The sequence below is a fragment of the Oncorhynchus keta genome, chromosome 34, assembly GCF_023373465.1.
Source record: "Oncorhynchus keta strain PuntledgeMale-10-30-2019 chromosome 34, Oket_V2, whole genome shotgun sequence".
Taxonomy (NCBI): domain Eukaryota; kingdom Metazoa; phylum Chordata; class Actinopteri; order Salmoniformes; family Salmonidae; genus Oncorhynchus; species Oncorhynchus keta.
Window position 1 is genome coordinate 2,517,193 of NC_068454.1, and position 19,810 is coordinate 2,537,002.

General features: G+C 46.9%; 1 protein-coding gene and 1 pseudogene across 1 annotated transcript; both read right to left on the reverse strand.

Annotated features, from left to right (window-relative positions):
* Positions 1 to 244: 244 nt before the first annotated feature.
* On the reverse strand, positions 245 to 14,950 carry LOC118366451 (indian hedgehog B protein-like). Its single transcript, XM_052492733.1, has 3 exons — positions 13,918 to 14,950; positions 11,018 to 11,279; positions 245 to 1,684 (listed from the first exon to the last, which is right to left on the reverse strand). Exons 1-3 carry the CDS (start codon positions 14,215 to 14,217, stop codon positions 987 to 989), a joined length of 1,260 nt encoding a protein of 419 aa, XP_052348693.1. The 5' UTR covers positions 14,218 to 14,950; the 3' UTR covers positions 245 to 986.
* The window catches only part of LOC127906095 (indian hedgehog B protein-like), a 98,925-nt pseudogene continuing 79,359 nt past the window's right edge, over positions 245 to 19,810 (reverse strand).

The window sequence follows — 19,810 nt, forward strand, 5'->3', positions numbered from 1 at the left end:
CAGTGTGTGTATGTAGTGTTGTGTGTCTAGGACTAGTGTGTATATGCTCATATATCAGTGTTGTGTGTCTAGGACTAGTGTGTATATGTTCATATATCAGTGTTGTGTGTCTAGGACTAGTGTGGTCCTGAGAAAAGGAAGGCATATGGTTGAAAAGGCTTCAATTCAATAAGGATGGTTGAGTATAAAGTTTCTCCCTGGGCTGTAATGCATAACTCTGTGAAACGTGTCAGGAATCTGTTACAGGCTTCCACAACTTTTTATTACACCTTTATATACACAGACTTGTATTCACTCTCTCTGTTCTCTACCCTATCTCTCTGTTCTCTACCCTGTCTCTCTGTTCTCTACCCTGTCTCTCTGTTCTCTCTGTTCTCTACCCTGTCTCTCTGTTCTCTCTGTTCTCTACCCTGTCTCTCTGGACTCTACCCTGTCTCTCTGTTCTCTCTGTTCTCTACCCTGTCTCTCTGTTCTCTCTGTTCTCTACCCTGTCTCTCTGTTCTCTCTGTTCTCTACCCTGTCTCTCTGTTCTCTCTGTTCTCTACCCTATCTCTCTGTTCTCTACCCTATCTCTCTGGTCTCTACCCTGTCTCTCTGTTCTCTCTGTTCTCTACCCTGTCTCTGTTCTCTACCCTATCTCTCTGGTCTCTACCCTGTCTCTCTGTTCTCTCTGTTCTCTACCCTGTCTCTCTGTTCTCTACCCTGTCTCTCTGTTCTCTCTGTTCTCTACCCTATCTCTCTGTTCTCTACCCTGTCTCTCTGTTCTCTACCCTGTCTCTCTGTTCTCTCTGTTCTCTACCCTGTCTCTCTGTTCTCTACCGTCTCTTTGTTCTCTACCCTGTCTCTCTGTTCTCTACTCTGTCTCTCTGTTCTCTCTGTTCTCTACCCTGTCTCTCTGTTCTCTCTGTTCTCCACCCTGTCTCTCTGTTCTCTCTGTTCTCCTCCCTGTCTCTCTGTTCTCCACCCTGTCTCTCTGTTCTCACTCTCTATCTCTCCACATCATTCGTGACCACCCCCCAGGGGTGGAAGTGTCCAGGGTCCAGTAGGAAGGTTCCTATCCAATACAGGACCCGTGAGTACCAGTGTAGTCCGTCTCCTTGTATAGTCCCTAGCCCAGTCCAGCTGTACAGCAGGCGGAGGGGACCACATGCCCAGTGCGCTATGTGGTGCTGGTCCATAGCAGCGTAGCACGAGGCTAAAACGCCGTCCACCACCAGTGAGCCGTGGCGTGTCAGGGGGGCGAAGGCCCCGGTGTCCACCTGGATGTGGATCCAGGCGACTGGGGAAAGGTGGGCTTGTGGTCCCTTGTCTCCACCTGCGGTCAGCACACACTGCCCTGGCCGTACGTCGCTGGCGTACATAGTCCGCGTGACAACCCCATTGGACGGTTCGCCGACTGAACAGTTACCCTCGGTCACGAACACAAGATGAGCCGCGGTGAGGGTCAGGTTCGCTCCCGTCTCTGTTCCCAACACGTAGAACTGTTTCCTGGCTGCAGGCTCGTGGTCCAGGAAGGTCAGGAACTCACTGTAGACAAGCTCTCCTCCGCTCCCATCAACCCCCGAGGAGGACAGGACACGGTCACCCGGCTGGAGGTCCTGAACCGCCCTGCTGCTCCCGTCTTCCAGCGTCACCAGGGAACGACCCGGGAAACAACCTCCGGTCTTAGCTGCTACTGAGTGCTCTGAGAGAGAGAGAGAGAGAGAGAGAGAGAGAGAGAGAGAGAGAGAGAGACAGAGACAGAGACAGAGACAGAGACAGAGACAGAGACAGAGACAGAGACAGAGACAGAGACAGACAGACAGACAGACAGACAGACAGACAGACAGACAGACAGACAGACAGACAGACAGACAGACAGACAGACAGACAGACATATTGAGGACTGTTAAGAACTGTAGACTTTGACACAAGACCTGAAGGTAGACTGACATAAAGAGGTTCCATCAATAGGCAAGTGGGTTGGTCTATGATACCTTAGACCAACACGTACATCCAGTGTCTATGATACCTTAGACCAACACGTACATCCAGTGTCTATGATACCTTAGTCCAACACGTACATCCAGTGTCTATGATACCTTAGACCAACACGTACATCCAGTGTCTATGATACCTTAGACCAACACGTACATCCAGTGTCTATGATACCTTAGTCCAACACGTACATCCAGTGTCTATGATACCTTAGACCAACACGTACATCCAGTGTCTATGATACCTTAGACCAACACGTACATCCAGTGTCTATGATACCTTAGACCAACACGTACATCCAGTGTCTATGATACCTTAGTCAACACGTACATCCAGTGTCTATGATACCTTAGACCAACACGTACATCCAGTGTCTATGATACCTTAGACCAACACGTACATCCAGTGTCTATGATACCTTAGACCAACACGTACATCCAGTGTCTATGATACCTTAGTCAACACGTACATCCAGTGTCTATGATACCTTAGTCAACACGTACATCCACTGTCTATGATACCTTAGACCAACACGTACATCCAGTGTCTATGATACCTTAGACCAACGCGTACATCCAGTGTCTATGATACCTTAGACCAACACGTACATCCAGTGTCTATGATACCTTAGACCAACACGTACATCCAGTGTCTATGATACCTTAGACCAACACGTACATCCAGTGTCTATGATACCTTAGTCAACACGTACATCCAGTGTCTATGATACCTTAGTCAACACGTACATCCACTGTCTATGATACCTTAGACCAACACGTACATCCAGTGTCTATGATACCTTAGACCAACGCGTACATCCAGTGTCTATGATACCTTAGTCAACACGTACATCCAGTGTCTATGATACCTTAGACCAACACGTACATCCAGTGTCTATGATACCTTAGTCAACACGTACATCCAGTGTCTATGATACCTTAGACCAACACGTACATCCAGTGTCTATGATACCTTAGACCAACACGTACATCCAGTGTCTATGATACCTTAGTCAACACGTACATCCAGTGTCTATGATACCTTAGACCAACACGTACATCCAGTGTCTATGATACCTTAGTCAACACGTACATCCAGTGTCTATGATACCTTAGTCAACACGTACATCCAGTGTCTATGATACCTTAGTCAACACGTACATCCAGTGTCTATGATACCTTAGACCAACACGTACATCCAGTGTCTATGATACCTTAGTCAACACGTACATCCAGTGTCTATGATACCTTAGTCAACATGTACATCCAGTGTCTATGATACCTTAGACCAACACGTAAATCCAGTGTCTATGATACCTTAGTCAACACGTACATCCAGTGTCTATGATACCTTAGACCAACACGTACATCAGTGTCTATGATACCTTAGACCAACACGTACATCCAGTGTCTATGATACCTTAGACCAACGTACATCAGTGTCTATGATACCTTAGTCAACATGTACATCCAGTGTCTATGATACCTTAGACCAACACGTAAATCCAGTGTCTATGATACCTTAGTCAACACGTACATCCAGTGTCTATGATACCTTAGACCAACACGTACATCCAGTGTCTATGATACCTTAGTCAACACGTACATCCAGTGTCTATGATACCTTAGACCAACACGTACATCCAGTGTCTATGAGACCTTAGACCAACACGTACATCCAGTGTCTATGATACCTTAGACCAACACGTACATCCAGTGTCTATGATACCTTAGACCAACGCGTACATCCAGTGTCTATGATACCTTAGACCAACACGTACATCCAGTGTCTATGATACCTTAACGTACATCCAGTGTCTATGATACCTTAGACCAACACGAACATCCAGTGTCTATGATACCTTAGACCAACACGTACATCCAGTGTCTATGATACCTTAGACCAACACGTACATCCAGTGTCTATGATACCTTAGACCAACACGTACATCCAGTGTCTATGATACCTTAGACCAACACGTACATCCAGTGTCTATGATACCTTAGACCAACACGTACATCAGTGTCTATGATACCTTAGACCAACACGTACATCCAGTGTCTATGATACCTTAGACCAACACGTACATTCCATGATTGTTTCGTGTTTAACATTCAGGAAACACCAAGACCTTTTCGATTGAGGTCAACATTATAGCTTTTGGAGACTTGAAGGGTCTCTGTCAATACACACCCACGTAGGCAGTTATGTTGCACACAAGCATGTGTAAGCACACACACACACACACACACACACACACACACACACACACACACACACACACACACACACACACACACACACACACACACACACACACACACACACACACACACACACACACACACACACACACACACACTCTTCATTTAAACACATACTCCTTGAAAAAACCTTCCACTGAAACATTGACAACCTATCTCTCCTTTTCAACTTTAACTTTGCTCAAAACAATTTGGGGCAAATGCATTACCAGCAATGAGTAACCCAATGATTAAATCTCAACTTCCACTGAAATGAGTCAGAAAGTCTCTCTGTTCTCTAGTCACAGAACAGGTAAAGGCGGTATTCCAAGTGGTACCCTATTCCCTACACGGATCAGGGACAAAAAAAATAGTGCACTCTGTAGGGAATACCATTTGGCACGCAGCCTAAGACACTCAAATGGCAGTTTCAAGTCTTCACTGGGTCAAAACACTAATATTTGGGAACGGTTAAGTACCAAGGCCAAGTGATAAGAGTTGATTAGATTAGATATTTGAGAAAGGTGAGCAAGGAGACCAGGGAGATCACGGAGGACTGAGGGAAACCACGACAAAGGGAGGGGGAGGGGGGGGGGGGCAAACAGAGAAAGTTAATCAGTTAACTGTCACCGGCTCTTAGAGTGGGGCCTCTCCCTCCTCTAACCTCTCTGACCTACTGTAAACTGCTTCAGACAACTACTCCGGGTTTCAAACTTAAGAGGTTTGTGAAAACAAGACAATCAATCCACACAGACAAACAAAATATTCAGAGAGTATCATCACAATTATCATCTCAGAGAAAATCCTGATTTGCGTGTATCTTCTGGGATCCTCAACAGATCACAGATCCTCTACTTGACAAGATAACCCCATCCCTCCCCCCTTATTTGGGCAACTTTTGAGCATTTGTATGTTATCTGAGTTTAATATCTCTAAAATAAGTTTTAAGATGAGACTTTTGTCCTGTAAAGATGAGACGTTGAGAGTTTATTTTATTAATAAACACAGCTTTGATGTCATACAAGAAAACTTCATGAATATTTACAATGTCAACAGTTATTATCGCTATGTCACAAGGACGACATGCTGTTACACCCTGGGTTCTATACATCTCAATCACCGCCTTCTTTCTCCGTGAAGACAACATGAACCTATTTCCCCGCAGGAAACTAAAAAAGATTTGGGTCCTAAGATCCTCAAAAAAGGTTTTACAGAGGACCTCCCGGGTGGCGCAGTGGTCCAAGGCGCCTGCATCGCAGTGCTAGCTGTGCAACCAGAGACTCTGGGTTCGATCGCAGGCTCTGTCGCAGCCGGCCGCGACCGGGAGGTCCGTGGGGCGACGCACAATTGGACTAGCGTCGTCCGGGTTAGGGGATGGTTTGGCCGGTAAGGATATCCTTGTCTCATCGCGCACCAGCGACTCCTGTGGCGGCCCGGGCGCAGTACACGCTAACCAGGTCGTCAGGTGCACAGTGTTTCATGGCTCTCGACCTTCGTCTCTCCCGAGCCCGCACGGGAGTTGCAGCGATGAGACAAGATAGTAACTACTACCAATTGGATACCACGAAATTGGGGAGAAAAGGGGTCAAATTTCAAAAGAAAAAATGTTTTTACAGAGCATCCTGACGGGTTGTATCACTGCTCAGCCTCCGACCGCAAGGAACTACAGAGGGTAGTGGGTTTGGCCCAGTACATCACTGGGCCAAGCTTCCTGCCATCCAGGACCTCGACACCAAGGAACTACAGAGGGTACGTAGTACGTCCCAGTACCACACCGGGCCAAGCTTCCTGCCATCCAGGACCTCGACACCAAGGAACTACAGAGGGTAATGCATGCGCCCCAGTACCACACCGGGCCAAGCTTCCTGCCATCCAGGACCTCGACACCAAGGAACTACAGAGGGTACGTAGTGCGGCCCAGTACCACACCGGGCCAAGCTTCCTGCCATCCAGGACCTCGACACCAAGGAACTACAGAGGGTACGTAGTGCGGCCCAGTACCACACCGGGCCAAGCTTCCTGCCATCCAGGACCTCGACACCAAGGAACTACAGAGGGTGTACGTAGTGCGGCCCAGTACCACACCGGGCCAAGGCCATCCAGGACCTCGACACCAAGGAACTACAGAGGGTAGTGCGGCCCAGTACCACACTGGGCCAAGCTTCCTGCCATCCAGGACCTCGACACCAAGGAACTACAGAGGGTACGTAGTACGGCCCAGTACCACACCGGGCCAAGTTTCCTGCCATCCAGGACCTCTACACCAAGGAACTACAGAGGGTACGTAGTACGGCCCAGTACCACACCGGGCCAAGCTTCCTGCCATCCAGGACCTCGACACCAAGGAACTACAGAGGGTAGTGCGGCCCAGTACCACACTGGGCCAAGCTTCCTGCCATCCAGGACCTCTACACCAAGGAACTACAGAGGGTAAGTAGTACGGCCCAGTACCACACCGGGCCAAGCTTCCTGCCATCCAGGACCTCTACACCAAGGAACTACAGAGGGTACGTAGTACGGCCCAGTACCACACCGGGCCAAGCTTCCTGCCATCCAGGACCTATACACCAAGGAACTACAGAGGGTACGTAGTACGTCCCAGTACCACACCGGGCCAAGCTTCCTGCCATCCAGGACCTCTACACCAAGGAACTACAGAGGGTAAGTAGTACGGCCAAGTACCACACCGGGCCAAGCTTCCTGCCATCCAGGACCTCTACACCAAGGAACTACAGAGGGTACGTAGTACGGCCCAGTACCACACCGGGCCAAGCTTCCTGTCATCCAGGACCTCTACACCAAGGAACCACAGAGGGTAATGCATGCGGCCCAGTACATCACCGGGGCATCCATGACGTCTATACCAGGACCTCGTACCAAAACACTCGTGAGACAAAATGTGCTCTTCACATTTCCATTTTTTTAAATTTGATTTTACCCCCTTTTCACCCCAATTTCACGGTATCCAATTATTAGTAGTTACTATCTTGTCTCATCGCTACAACTCCCGTACAGGCTCGGGAGAGATGAAGATCGGCCCTAGAAATTGTCAAAGACCCCAGCCACCGTAGTCATAGACTGTTCTCTCTGCTGAATTGTTGGTTAAGGGCTTGTAAAAGTAAACATTTCACCTGTTGCATACGGCGCATGTGACAAATACAATTTGTATTGGTCTGATTTGTCCTGAACAGAATGATCGCTATTTGATCCACAGTTAGAAGGATGACACGCGTCATACTCTGGGTCGGGTTAAACATTGGATTAATTAACAACAACAAAAAAAATGTAAGACGTGTCTTCATTGTAATTATTGTGCCGCTCTGCACACACAAGCTTGTTAACTCTGGTCCTATGTTAAGAAGTTGTAACTCTGGTCCTACAGTTAAGAAGTTGTATCTCTGGTCCTACAGTTAAGAAGTTGTAACTCTGGTCCTACAGTTAAGAAGTTGTATCTCTGGTCCTATGTTAAGAAGTTGTAACTCTGGTCCTATGTTAAGAAGTTGTAACTCTGGTCCTACAGTTAAGAAGTTGTAACTCTGGTCCTATGTTAAGAAGTTGTAACTCTGGTCCTACAGTTACGAAGTTGTAACTCTGGTCCTACAGTTAAGAAGTTGTATCTCTGGTCCTATGTTAAGAAGTTGTAACTCTGGTCCTATGTTAAGAAGTTGTATCTCTGGTCCTATGTTAAGAAGTTGTAACTCTGGTCCTACAGTTAAGAAGTTGTAACTCTGGTCCTATGTTAAGTAGTTGTAACTCTGGTCCTATGTTAAGAAGTTGTAACTCTGGTCCTACAGTTAAGAAGTTGTATCTCTGGTCCTATGTTAAGAAGTTGTAACTCTGGTCCTATGTTAAGAAGTTGTAACTCTGGTCCTACAGTTAAGAAGTTGTAACTCTGGTCCTACAGTTAAGAAGTTGTATCTCTGGTCCTATGTTAAGAAGTTGTAACTCTGGTCCTATGTTAAGAAGTTGTAACTCTGGTCCTACAGTTAAGAAGTTGTATCTCTGGTCCTATGTTAAGAAGTTGTAACTCTGGTCCTATGTTAAGAAGTTGTAACTCTGGTCCTACAGTTAAGAAGTTGTAACTCTGGTCCTATGTTAAGAAGTTGTATCTCTGGTCCTACAGTTAAGAAGTTGTATCTCTGGTCCTATGTTAAGAAGTTGTAACTCTGGTCCTATGTTAAGAAGTTGTAACTCTGGTCCTATGTTAAGAAGTTGTATCTCTGGTCCTATGTTAAGAAGTTGTAACTCTGGTCCTATGTTAAGAAGTTGTAACTCTGGTCCTATGTTAAGAAGTTGTAACTCTGGTCCTATGTTAAGAAGTTGTAACTTTGGTCCTATGTTAAGAAGTTGTATCTCTGGTCCTACAGTTAAGATGTTGTAACTCTGGTCCTATGTTAAGTAGTTGTAACTCTGGTCCTATGTTAAGAAGTTGTAACGCTGGTCCTATGTTAAGTAGTTGTAACTCTGGTCCTATGTTAAGAAGTTGTAACTCTGGTCCTATGTTAAGTAGTTGTAACTCTGGTCCTATGTTAAGAAGTTGTAACTCTGGTCCTATGTTAAGAAGTTGTAACTCTGGTCCTACAGTTAAGAAGTTGTAACTCTGGTCCTACAGTTAAGAAGTTGTAACTCTGGTCCTATGTTAAGAAGTTGTAACTCTGGTCCTACAGTTAAGAAGTTGTAACTCTGGTCCTATGTTAAGTAGTTGTAACTCTGGTCCTATGTTAAGAAGTTGTAACTCTGGTCCTATGTTAAGAAGTTGTATCTCTGGTCCTACAGTTAAGTAGTTGTAACTCTGGTCCTACAGTTAAGAAGTTGTAACTCTGGTCCTATGTTAAGTTGTATCTCTGGTCCTACAGTTAAGAAGTTGTAACTCTGGTCCTATGTTAAGTAGTTGTAACTCTGGTCCTATGTTAAGTAGTTGTAACTCTGGGCCTACAGTTAAGAAGTTGTAACTCTGGTCCTACAGTTAAGAAGTTGTAACTCTGGTCCTATGTTAAGTAGTTGTAACTCTGGTCCTACAGTTAAGAAGTTGTAACTCTGGTCCTACAGTTAAGAAGTTGTATCTCTGGTCCTATGTTAAGTAGTTGTTATCTCTGGTCCTACAGTTAAGAAGTTGTAACTCTGGTCCTATGTTAAGAAGTTGTAACTCTGGTCCTATGTTAAGTTGTTATCTCTGGTCCTACAGTTAAGAAGTTGTAACTCTGGTCCTATGTTAAGAAGTTGTAACTCTGGTCCTACAGTTAAGAAGTTGTAACTCTGGTCCAACTCAAGGAAGGTCAAAGATATTCAACGTTCCATCATAAAAGGCGCTCCTCTGTCGGCATACAGGGCTTTCAGAAAGTATTCATACCCCTTGTAGCTACAGGGCTTTCAGAAAGTATTCATACCCCTTGTAGCTACAGGGCTTTCAGAAAGTATTCATACCCCTCGTAGCTACAGGGCTTTGAGAAAGTATTCATACCTCTTGTAGCTACAGGGCTTTCAGAAAGTATTCATAACCCTTGTAGCTACAGGGCTTTCAGAAAGTATTCATACCCCTTGTAGCTACAGGGCTTTCAGAAAGTATTCATACCCCTTGTAGCTACAGGGCTTTCAGAAAGTATTCATACCCCTTGTAGCTACAGGGCTTTCAGAAAGTATTCATACCCCTTGTAGCTACAGGGCTTTCAGAAGGTATTCGAACCCCTTGTAGCTACAGGGCCTTCAGAAGGTATTCAAACCCCTTGTAGCTACAGGGCTTTCAGAAAGTATTCACACCCCTTGTAGCTACAGGGCTTTCAGAAGGTATTCAAACCCCTTGTAGCTACAGGGCTTTCAGAAAGTATTCAAACCCCTTGTAGCTACAGGGCTTTCAGAAAGTAGGTGGCAAACAAACGTCTATCTATTGTCGCAGTGACATTATATTGAAATAGATACTTGCATAATGGAGTCTTTTGTCAAGACATGTAGCTAGCTAGCTAATCGATGAACCATAATCCCAACTCATGATGTTACTACCCTGCATGAATCTGCAGGCACTGTAGCTAACCAACATCTGAAAATATTACTAGCTAGACTATCTTCTCTGTATGCCACGGTTGCCCTTTAGTTTGAAGATGTAATCCGGAGAAAGGTGTTTTCTCTATATCATACTCGAATTCAACTCATTTCAAAACTCAGTCCTCCAGAAAGTGGAGAGCAACACGTATGCAGTTTTACTACGTGATACTTTAGACAGGATAACATACACATACGGACCAGCTCAAATAGCTCAAACTCCTGCTATACGGCAGACCAATCCAAACTCATCTCTCGGCATGTCCAGCCCACTCATTATCTCAGCCAATCATGGCTAGGGAAAGGTTGTTAAATTTTTCTGTGGCTAAACCAACTAGTCTCTTAATTTAACTATGTTATTCGTGTTTACAAATGACATACAAGTTTGTTATTCAGGCACATGAAAGTTCACATGTTCGAGAAGGCATTTCTGCCCCCAAAAACACATTTTCATTAATAAATGAATAAATAAAAGTTCACACTGCTGTCCTCCCCTGTCCTCCCCTGACACTGAAGGGCTATAACGTTGGTAGTGGGCTCTACAACCTCTCAACCACGGTCACCCAATCAACAAAAAGGTTATAACATCACCACTACATTTAGCCTGCCGAATTCTAGTCTCTCACCAACAGACAGAAACCATCTCTGAACGAGCCAGAGCGGTCTGAGACTTCAATCACATATACTGCATGTTGCCACACAAGGTGGATCACTTATATGATACAGGACTGCGTTCTGTGTGCGTCATCCCATCACCCTACCTGATTTGACACTGCAGTGCACGTGGGCCTTGGACTCGTAATAGACCCAGTCGAAGCCAGCCTCCACAGCCAGGCGAGCCAGCATGGCGTACTTGTTCCTGTCCCGGTCAGACGTGGTGATGTCCACCGCTCTTCCCTCATAATGGAGGGAGTCCTCTGAGTGGTGCCCGTCCTCGTCCCATCCTTCTGTCACTCTCAGCGTCACCCCAGGCCACATGTTCATCACAGAGATGGCCAAGGAGTTCAGCTTGTCTTTACAACGCTGGGGGAGAGAGAGGAGAGAGAGGGATGACTAACAACGCTGGGGGAGAGAGGGGAGAGAGAGGAGAGAGAGGAGAGAGAGGGATGACTAACAACGCTGGGGGAGAGAGGGAGAGAGAGGAGAGAGAGGAGAGAGGGATGACTAACAATGCTGGGGGAGAGAGAGCAGAGAGAGGAGAGAGGGATGACTAACAACGCTGGGGGAGAGAGAGGAGAGAGGGATGACTAACAACGCTGGGGAGAGAGGGAGAGAGAGGAGAGAGAGGGATGACTAACAACGCTGGGGGAGAGAGGGGAGAGAGGAGGAGAGAGAGGAGAGAGGGATGACTAACAACACTGGGGAGAGAGAGCAGAGAGGGGATGACTAACAACGCTGGGGGAGAGAGGAGAGAGAGGAGAGAGGGATTACTAACAACGCTGGGGAGAGAGAGGAGAGAGAGGGATGACTAACAACGCTGGGGGAGAGAGAGGAGAGAGAGGAGAGAGGGGATGACTAACAACACTGGGGAGAGAGAGGAGAGGGGAGGAGAGAGAGGATGACTAACAACGCTGGGGAGAGAGAGGAGAGAGAGGGATGACTAACAACGCTGGGGAGAGAGAGGAGAGAGAGGAGAGAAAGGGATGACTAACAACGCTGGGGAAGAGAGGAGAGAGGGATGACTAACAACGCTGGGGAGAGAGAGGAGAGAGAGGAGAGGGATGACTAACAACGCTGGGGAGAGAGGAGAGAGGAGAAAGGGATGACTAACAACGCTGGGGGAGAGAGGGAGAGGGATGACTAACAACGCTGGAGAGAGAGAGAGATATATTTATGCTTATTTATTTTATCTTGTGTCCTTTAACTATTTGTACATTGGATATATATATATATATATATATATATATATATATATATATATATGTGACATTTGTAATGTCTTTACTGTTTTGAAACTTCTGTACGTGTAATGTTTACTGTTCACTTTGTATGTTGTCTACCTCACTTGCTTTGGCAATGTTAACACATGTTTCCCATGCCAATAAAGCCCTTGAATTGAATTGAATTGAGAGGGATGAATAACAACGCTGGGGAAGAGAGAGAGAGAGAGAGAGAGAGAGAGAGAGAGAGAGAGAGAGAGAGAGAGAGAGAGAGAGAGGATGACTAACAACGCTGGGGAAGAGAGGAGAGAGAGGAATGACTAACAACGCTGGGGAAGAGAGAGAGAGAGAGACAGAGAGAGAGAGAAGAGAGGATAGAGAGAGAGAGAGGAAATGACTAACAACGCTGGGGAAGAGAGAGAGAGAGAGAGACAGAGAGAGAGAAAGAGAGGATAGAGAGAGGATGACTAACAACGATGGGGAAGAGAGAGAGAGAGAGAGACAGAGAGAGAGAGAAGAGGATAGAGAGAGAGAGGAATGACTAACATAATGGGATATTAGAGTAAGAGTCAATGGTTGTCATGGAACCACAGAAGAACCAGATGATAACAAACAGACATGATGGTTATGACAGAGAAAAATGAGAGCATAGAAATCAACATTTACACAGAACAAAACCATGTAGAACAAAAACCTGTAAGCATTGGTAGGACTAAGCATGTAGGCATAAATATGAGCGAATTACAACGTAAAAGACTTGAGAAAACATAGTAGAGGAAGAACAAATGAAATTATATAAATTAAAACGTAATCATGTATAATGAAATATATACATTACATGTAATACAACGATGAATGAACATCTCTGAGGGAAACAACTAAATACAAAGACTATATATCCTAAACACATAAAGGCTATTGAGTTTTTCGCTACACCCGCAATAACATCTGCTAAATATGTGTACGTGACAAGTACAATTTGATTTGATCGGGGATGTTATCACAATTGGTCAAAGTGCCGTAGACATGTTGGCTATAAACATGTTTACGCTTTGCACAAGAGGTGCTATGATACTGTATGTTTGCCTCCCAATAAAAATACAGATAACTATTGCCATGATATGTCTTGTGTTTCTTCGTGGTCTTGTTTTTAGAAGAGATCAGAGGTTTCGCTGAACAAGTCTGCAAATAAACCGGAGAGCTATTCAAACATAATCCATGCGTAATGGTAGGTGCGTAATTTCACTCTCCGTTCAAAATGTGTAACAAGAGCATTTGAAGGGTTAATTCGCAAACGTTTTGAAATAGATGTGAACATGTCATGATCAATAAAAATTAAACCGGTTATCAATTCATATAAATTCGCGCCATTTGTATTTTGCTGATGTCCACTTGCATGTGTAGTCTAATTTAGCTCCCAAACAGGAGACAAGTTAGTCTAAAATAAGGTTAGTTACAGTGTTGCAATATAACCTACATTTAGAGGAGGTAGACTAGTTATAGCCTAGCCTATTATTGCATAATTGACGTGTAGGCTAGTCTAATTTTGAACGGTCAACAGAAATCAATTGAACCAAAACATAGATGAAAGTGCTGGGGGAAAAAAATAAAGTTTTGAAGTAAAAGTTTTTAAACATTTAACAAAGTACAAACCAGATCTAAAAACGAACGATCAACAAACAGCGTGTCTAATGTGACTATCGGGTCACCTTGCTACCGCTGTCAAACTGGGATAAAAACCACATCAGATGACGTTTTAAAACCCCATTCCTGCTTCTCACCTGGGTCATAAGTCGATCGGCAGCCGTATTCTCCTCATCTTTAAATATAATATCAGGGTTATAGTTGGGAGTGAGTTCTTTGAACCGTTCTGAGTTTCTCGTTATTTTGCCTTCATGTCTGCCACTGCCGCCCAGTGTTTTCTCGGCAACGTTTGGGCTGAACTGCTTATAAGAGAGGGGTGTGAGCTTCTTCGGCGGACGTCTCTTGCCATATCCCCTCCCCGGCCCACAGCCCTCCGTTACAGGTGCGAGCAGCAGGGTGCACCCCATGAAGAGGCCCACAAGCACGGAGCGACGCATCCCACCCAGACCGGCCGGGCCGGGCACTGGCACTCCGACGCGGAGTGGTAAGGTGGCACAGGTCGCCGTGGTGTCTCAAGCTACCCTCTCCCTCTGGATACGTCTTGTTCCCCCCACGGGGTAAGGGATGGGAGGGGGGAGGCGGTAGAGGACCGAATCTTTAATATTGTATCGGTCTAATCCACGACATCATACTTGTGCACAGCATCTGTCCATAAAAGCCCCCCCAAAAATACAACAATTTTAACCGAATGCGTTTTATGGTACCAGCAGCGGGGTAAAAGTTCGATGTCTCTGTCGTCTGCGTCCGGTGTGTCCAAACGCTGCGGCGTAACCGTAACGTCTTTCTTCCAGTCGGGACCCAATAGATATGGGCATGGAGTTGTAAAGTATGTTTATTTAAACAAACAGGTTCAAAGTCGATATTCTGTTGTGACCTGTGGTCGCAGATTGTCTTCTTGGTGCTGTGGTTTTGCCACTGAGGAACTGTCAATGTCAAACGAGGAGGAACACTACTGGTTCTGCCATTTGTCCTTCTTGTCCGTTTGTCATGGACTCCAAAAGGTTCCTTCTCAGTGGCGCAATACTTCCGCTTTGCTTTTCCAATTGCAATTGGGAATTTGAGCGAACCGAGCGATCAGTTGCCACTGGAGACCGCACCCTGCCAGTCCTGCCCTTCTATCCTGCTCTGCCTCTCCGCCCATCGGGTCACTGTAGTGTGGTTGCCAGTGCCACTGCCCCGTCCCCTACACCCGCGGCACCACCACAGGTTCTGCCCCTTATCCTGTCACCTCAGTATGCCCGTCAGGCGCTAACATGCATCACTCCGAGACTGGAAAGAGGACAATTCATTGTGTGGAGGAGTTAGCAGTTTCAGTGAATGCATACTTACAGTCTCTCCCCCAAATAGCAACCTATTGCCTACATAGTGCACTACTTTAGACCAGGGCCCTATAGCACCCTATTGCCTATGTAGTGCAGCACTACTTTAGACCAGAGTGCTCCAGTCAAATGCATTGCACTAAGAGATAGACGGAGCCTCTATCTATCCTGACTTCTCTTCCATCAGCTCCTGTCTAGGCTGCCACTGCATTACACACAGCCTTGGGCTGTACCGTGTCACACCGTAAGCATGGCAACCACGGCCAGGACAACTAATTGCATGGGTGATTATTAAACTGGTCAAGATAGTCTGCTAGCCTAGTAATTTGTAATAATTCAGAAAATACTAGTTATACAGTAGCCAAGATATTCTGTACACTCGAATGTGGAACATGACTTGGGTTAACAGACACTGACATGACTTGGGTCAACAGACACTGACATGAGTGGACAAAACATTAGGAACACCTGCTCTTTCCACATAGACTGACCAGGTGAATCCAGGTGAAAACTATGATCCCTTATTGATGTCACCTGTTAAATCCACTTCAATCAGTGTAGATGAAGGGGAGGAGACAGTTTAAATAAATATTTTAAGACTCCAGACAATTGGGACATAGATTGTGTATGTGTACCATTTAGAGGGTGAACGGGCAAGACAAAATATTTAATTGAATTTGAACGGGGTACGGAAGGAGGTGTCAGGCACATCGGACTGTGTCAAGAACTGCAACGATGCTGTGTTTTTCACACTCAACAGTTTCCTGTGTGTATCAAGAATGGTCCAACACTCAAAGGTCATCCAGCCAACTTGACACAACTGTGAGAAGCCTTGAAGTCGACATGGACCAGCAGCTCTGTGGAACGCTTTCGACACCTTGTAGAGTCCATGCCCTGGCAAAATGAGGCTGTTCTGAGGAGTGCAACTCAGGGTGTTCTTAATGTTTTGTACACTCAGTGTATTTCAACACTGCATAGAAAACTCTGTGAGCAGTACGCAGGGCGTTCACTATAGGCTACAGCGCATTCCAACTTATCAGGACAAAGTATGTGTGATACCAGAGTGCTTCCTTCCACTTGTCACTGTCAAGTAAACTGCTCTCACAACAACTCTGATCGGCTCAATGCAAATTCTGATTTACAACGACAGTCCTACCCACCCAGGAGTCAAACCCACCCAGGAGCCAAACCCACCCAGGAGCCCTACCCACCCAGGAGCCCTACCCACCCAGGAGTCAAACCCACCCAGGAGCCCTACCCACCCAGGAGCCCTACCCACCCAGGAGCCCTACCCACCCAGGAGCCCTACCCACCCAGGAGCCAAACCCACCCAGGAGCCCTACCCGCCCAGGAGCCCTACCCACCCAGGAGCCAAACCCACCCAGGAGCCCTACCCACCCAGCAGCCCTACCCACCCAGGAGCCAAACCCACCCAGGAGCCCTACCCGCCCAGGAGCCCTACCCACCCAGGAGCCAAACCCACCCAGGAGCCCTACCCACCCAGGAGCCCTACCCACCCAGGAGCCCTACCCACCCAGGAGCCCTACCCACCCAGGAGCCCTACCCACCCAGGAGCCCTACCCACCCAGGAGCCAAACCCACCCAGGAGCCAAACCCACCCAGGAGCCAATTGTGCACCGCCCGCCGGGACTCCCTTTTCACAGCCGGATGTGACGCAGCCTGGATTCGAACCAGAGACTGTAGTGACGCCTCTTGCGCTGAGATGCAGTGTCTTAGACTGTTGGAGCCCTCTGCTGAGCTCTATGCTGAGCCCTCTGCTGAGCCCTCTGCTGATCCCTCTGCTGAGCCCTCTGCTGAGCTCTATGCTGAGCCCTCTGCTGAGCTCTATACTGAGCTCTATGCGGAGCTCTATGCTGAGCTCTATACTGGGCTCTATGCTGAGGCTCTATGCTGAGCTCTATACTGAGCTCTATGCTGAGCTCTATGCTGAGCTCTATACTGAGCTCTATGCTGAGCTCTATACTGAGCCCTCTGCTGAGCTCTATGCTGAGCTCTATGCTGAGCTCTATGCTGAGCTCTATGCTGAGCTCTATGCTGAGCTCTATGCTGAGCCCTCTGCTGGGCTCTATGCTGAGCTCTATGCTGAGCTCTATGCTGAGCTCTATGCTGAGCCCTCTGCTGAGCTCTATACTGAGCTCTATGCTGAGCTCTATGCTGAGCTCTATGCTGAGCTCTATGCTGAGCTCTATACTGAGCTCTATGCTGGGCTCTATGCTGAGCTCTATACTGGGCTCTATGCTGAGCTCTATACTGAGCCCTCTGCTGAGCTCTATACTGAGCTCTATGCTGAGCTCTATGCTGAGCTCTATGCTGAGCTCTATGCTGAGCTCTATGCTGAGCCCTCTGCTGAGCTCTATGCTGAGCTCTATGCTGAGCTCTATGCTGAGCTCTATACTGAGCCCTCTGCTGAGCTCTATACTGAGCTCTATGCTGAGCTCTATGCTGAGCTCTATGCTGAGCTCTATGCAGAGCTCTATGCTGAGCTCTATGCAGAGCTCTATGCTGAGCTCTATGCTGAGCTCTATGCAGAGCTCTATGCTGAGCTCTATACTGAGCTCTATACTGAGCTCTATACTGAGCTCTATGCTGAGCTCTATGCTGAGCTCTATGCAGAGCTCTATGCTGAGCTCTATGCTGAGCTCTATGCTGAGCTCTATGCAGAGCTCTATGCTGAGCCCTCTGCTGAGCTCTATGCTGAGCTCTATACTGAGCTCTATGCTGAGCTCTATGCTGAGCTCTATGCTGAGCTCTATACTGAGCCCTCTGCTGAGCTCTATGCTGAGCTCTATGCTGAGCTCTATGCTGAGCTCTATGCTGAGCTCTATACTGAGCTCTATGCTGAGCTCTATGCTGAGCTCTATGCTGAGCTCTATACTGAGCTCTATGCTGAGCTCTATGCTGAGCTCTATGCTGAGCTCTATGCTGAGCTCTATGCTGAGCTCTATGCTGAGCTCTATGCTGAGCTCTATGCTGAGCTCTATGCTGAGCTCTATGCTGAGCTCTATGCTGAGCTCTATGCTGAGCTCTATGCTGAGCTCTATGCTGAGCTCTATGCTGAGCTCTATGCTGAGCTCTATGCTGAGCTCTATGCTGAGCTCTATGCTGAGCTCTATGCTGAGCTCTATGCTGAGCTCTATGCTGAGCTCTATGCTGAGCTCTATGCTGAGCTCTATGCTGAGCTCTATGCTGAGCTCTATGCTGAGCTCTATGCTGAGCTCTATGCTGAGCCCTCTGCAGCTGCTGAGAAACAGGAAAATAAAAAAGTAATAATAATAATAACAATATGTTTATATTTGTTCACATGTACAAGTGTAAATTGTATTATTATTTTGTTGTTGTTGTTGTGTATATCCCAACTCTCCCGTTGTCAACAACAACGTTGTTTCACCTTGTCAGCTCAGAGGGATTCAAAACCAGTGACCTTTCGGTTACTGGTCCAACACTCTGACCACTAGACTCTAACCACTAGACTCTGACCACTAGACTCTAACCACTAGACTCTAACCACTAGACTCTGACCACTAGACTCTAACCACTAGACTCTAACCACTAGACTACCTGCACGTTACTGGCCCAACACTCTAACCACTAGACTCTAGACTCTAACCACTAGACTCTGACCACTAGACTCTAACCACTAGACTCTGACCACTAAACCACCTGCAGGTTACTGGCCCAACACTCTGACCACTAGACTCTAACCACTAGGCTACCTGCAGGTTACTGGCCCAGTACTCTAACCACTAGACTCTAACCACTAGGCTACCTGCAGGTTACTGGCCCAGTACTCTGACCACTAGACTCTAACCACTAGGCTACCTGCAGGTTACTGGCCCAGTACTCTGACCACTAGACTCTAACCACTAGGCTACCTGCAGGTTACTGGCCCAGTACTCTGACCACTAGACTCTAACCACTAGGCTACCTGCAGGTTACTGGCCCAGTACTCTGACCACTAGACTCTAACCACTAGGCTACCTGCAGGTTACTGGCCCAGTACTCTGACCACTAGACTCTAACCACTAGGCTACCTGCAGGTTACTGGCCCAACACTCTGACCACTAGACTCTAACCACTAGGCTACCTGCTGGTTACTGGCCCAATACTCTGACCACTAGACTCTAACCACTAGGCTACCTGCAGGTTACTGGCCCAGTACTCTGACCACTAGACTCTAACCACTAGGCTACCTGCAGGTTACTGGCCCAACACTCTAACCACTAGACTCTAACCACTAGGCTACCTGCAGGTTACTGGCCCAGTACTCTGACCACTAGACTCTAACCACTAGGCTACCTGCAGGTTACTGGCCCAGTACTCTGACCACTAGACTCTAACCACTAGGCTACCTGCAGGTTACTGGCCCAACACTCTGACCACTAGACTCTAACCACTAGGCTACCTGCTGGTTACTGGCCCAGTATTCTAACCACTAGACTCTAACCACTAGGCTACCTGCAGGTTACTGGCCCAGTACTCTGACCACTAGACTCTAACCACTAGGCTACCTGCAGGTTACTGGCCCAGTACTCTAACCACTAGACTCTAACCACTAGGCTACCTGCAGGTTACTGGCCCAACACTCTGACCACTAGACTCTAACCACTAGGCTACCTGCAGGTTACTGGCCCAACACTCTAACCACTAGACTCTAACCACTAGACTCTAACCACTAGACTCTGACCACTAG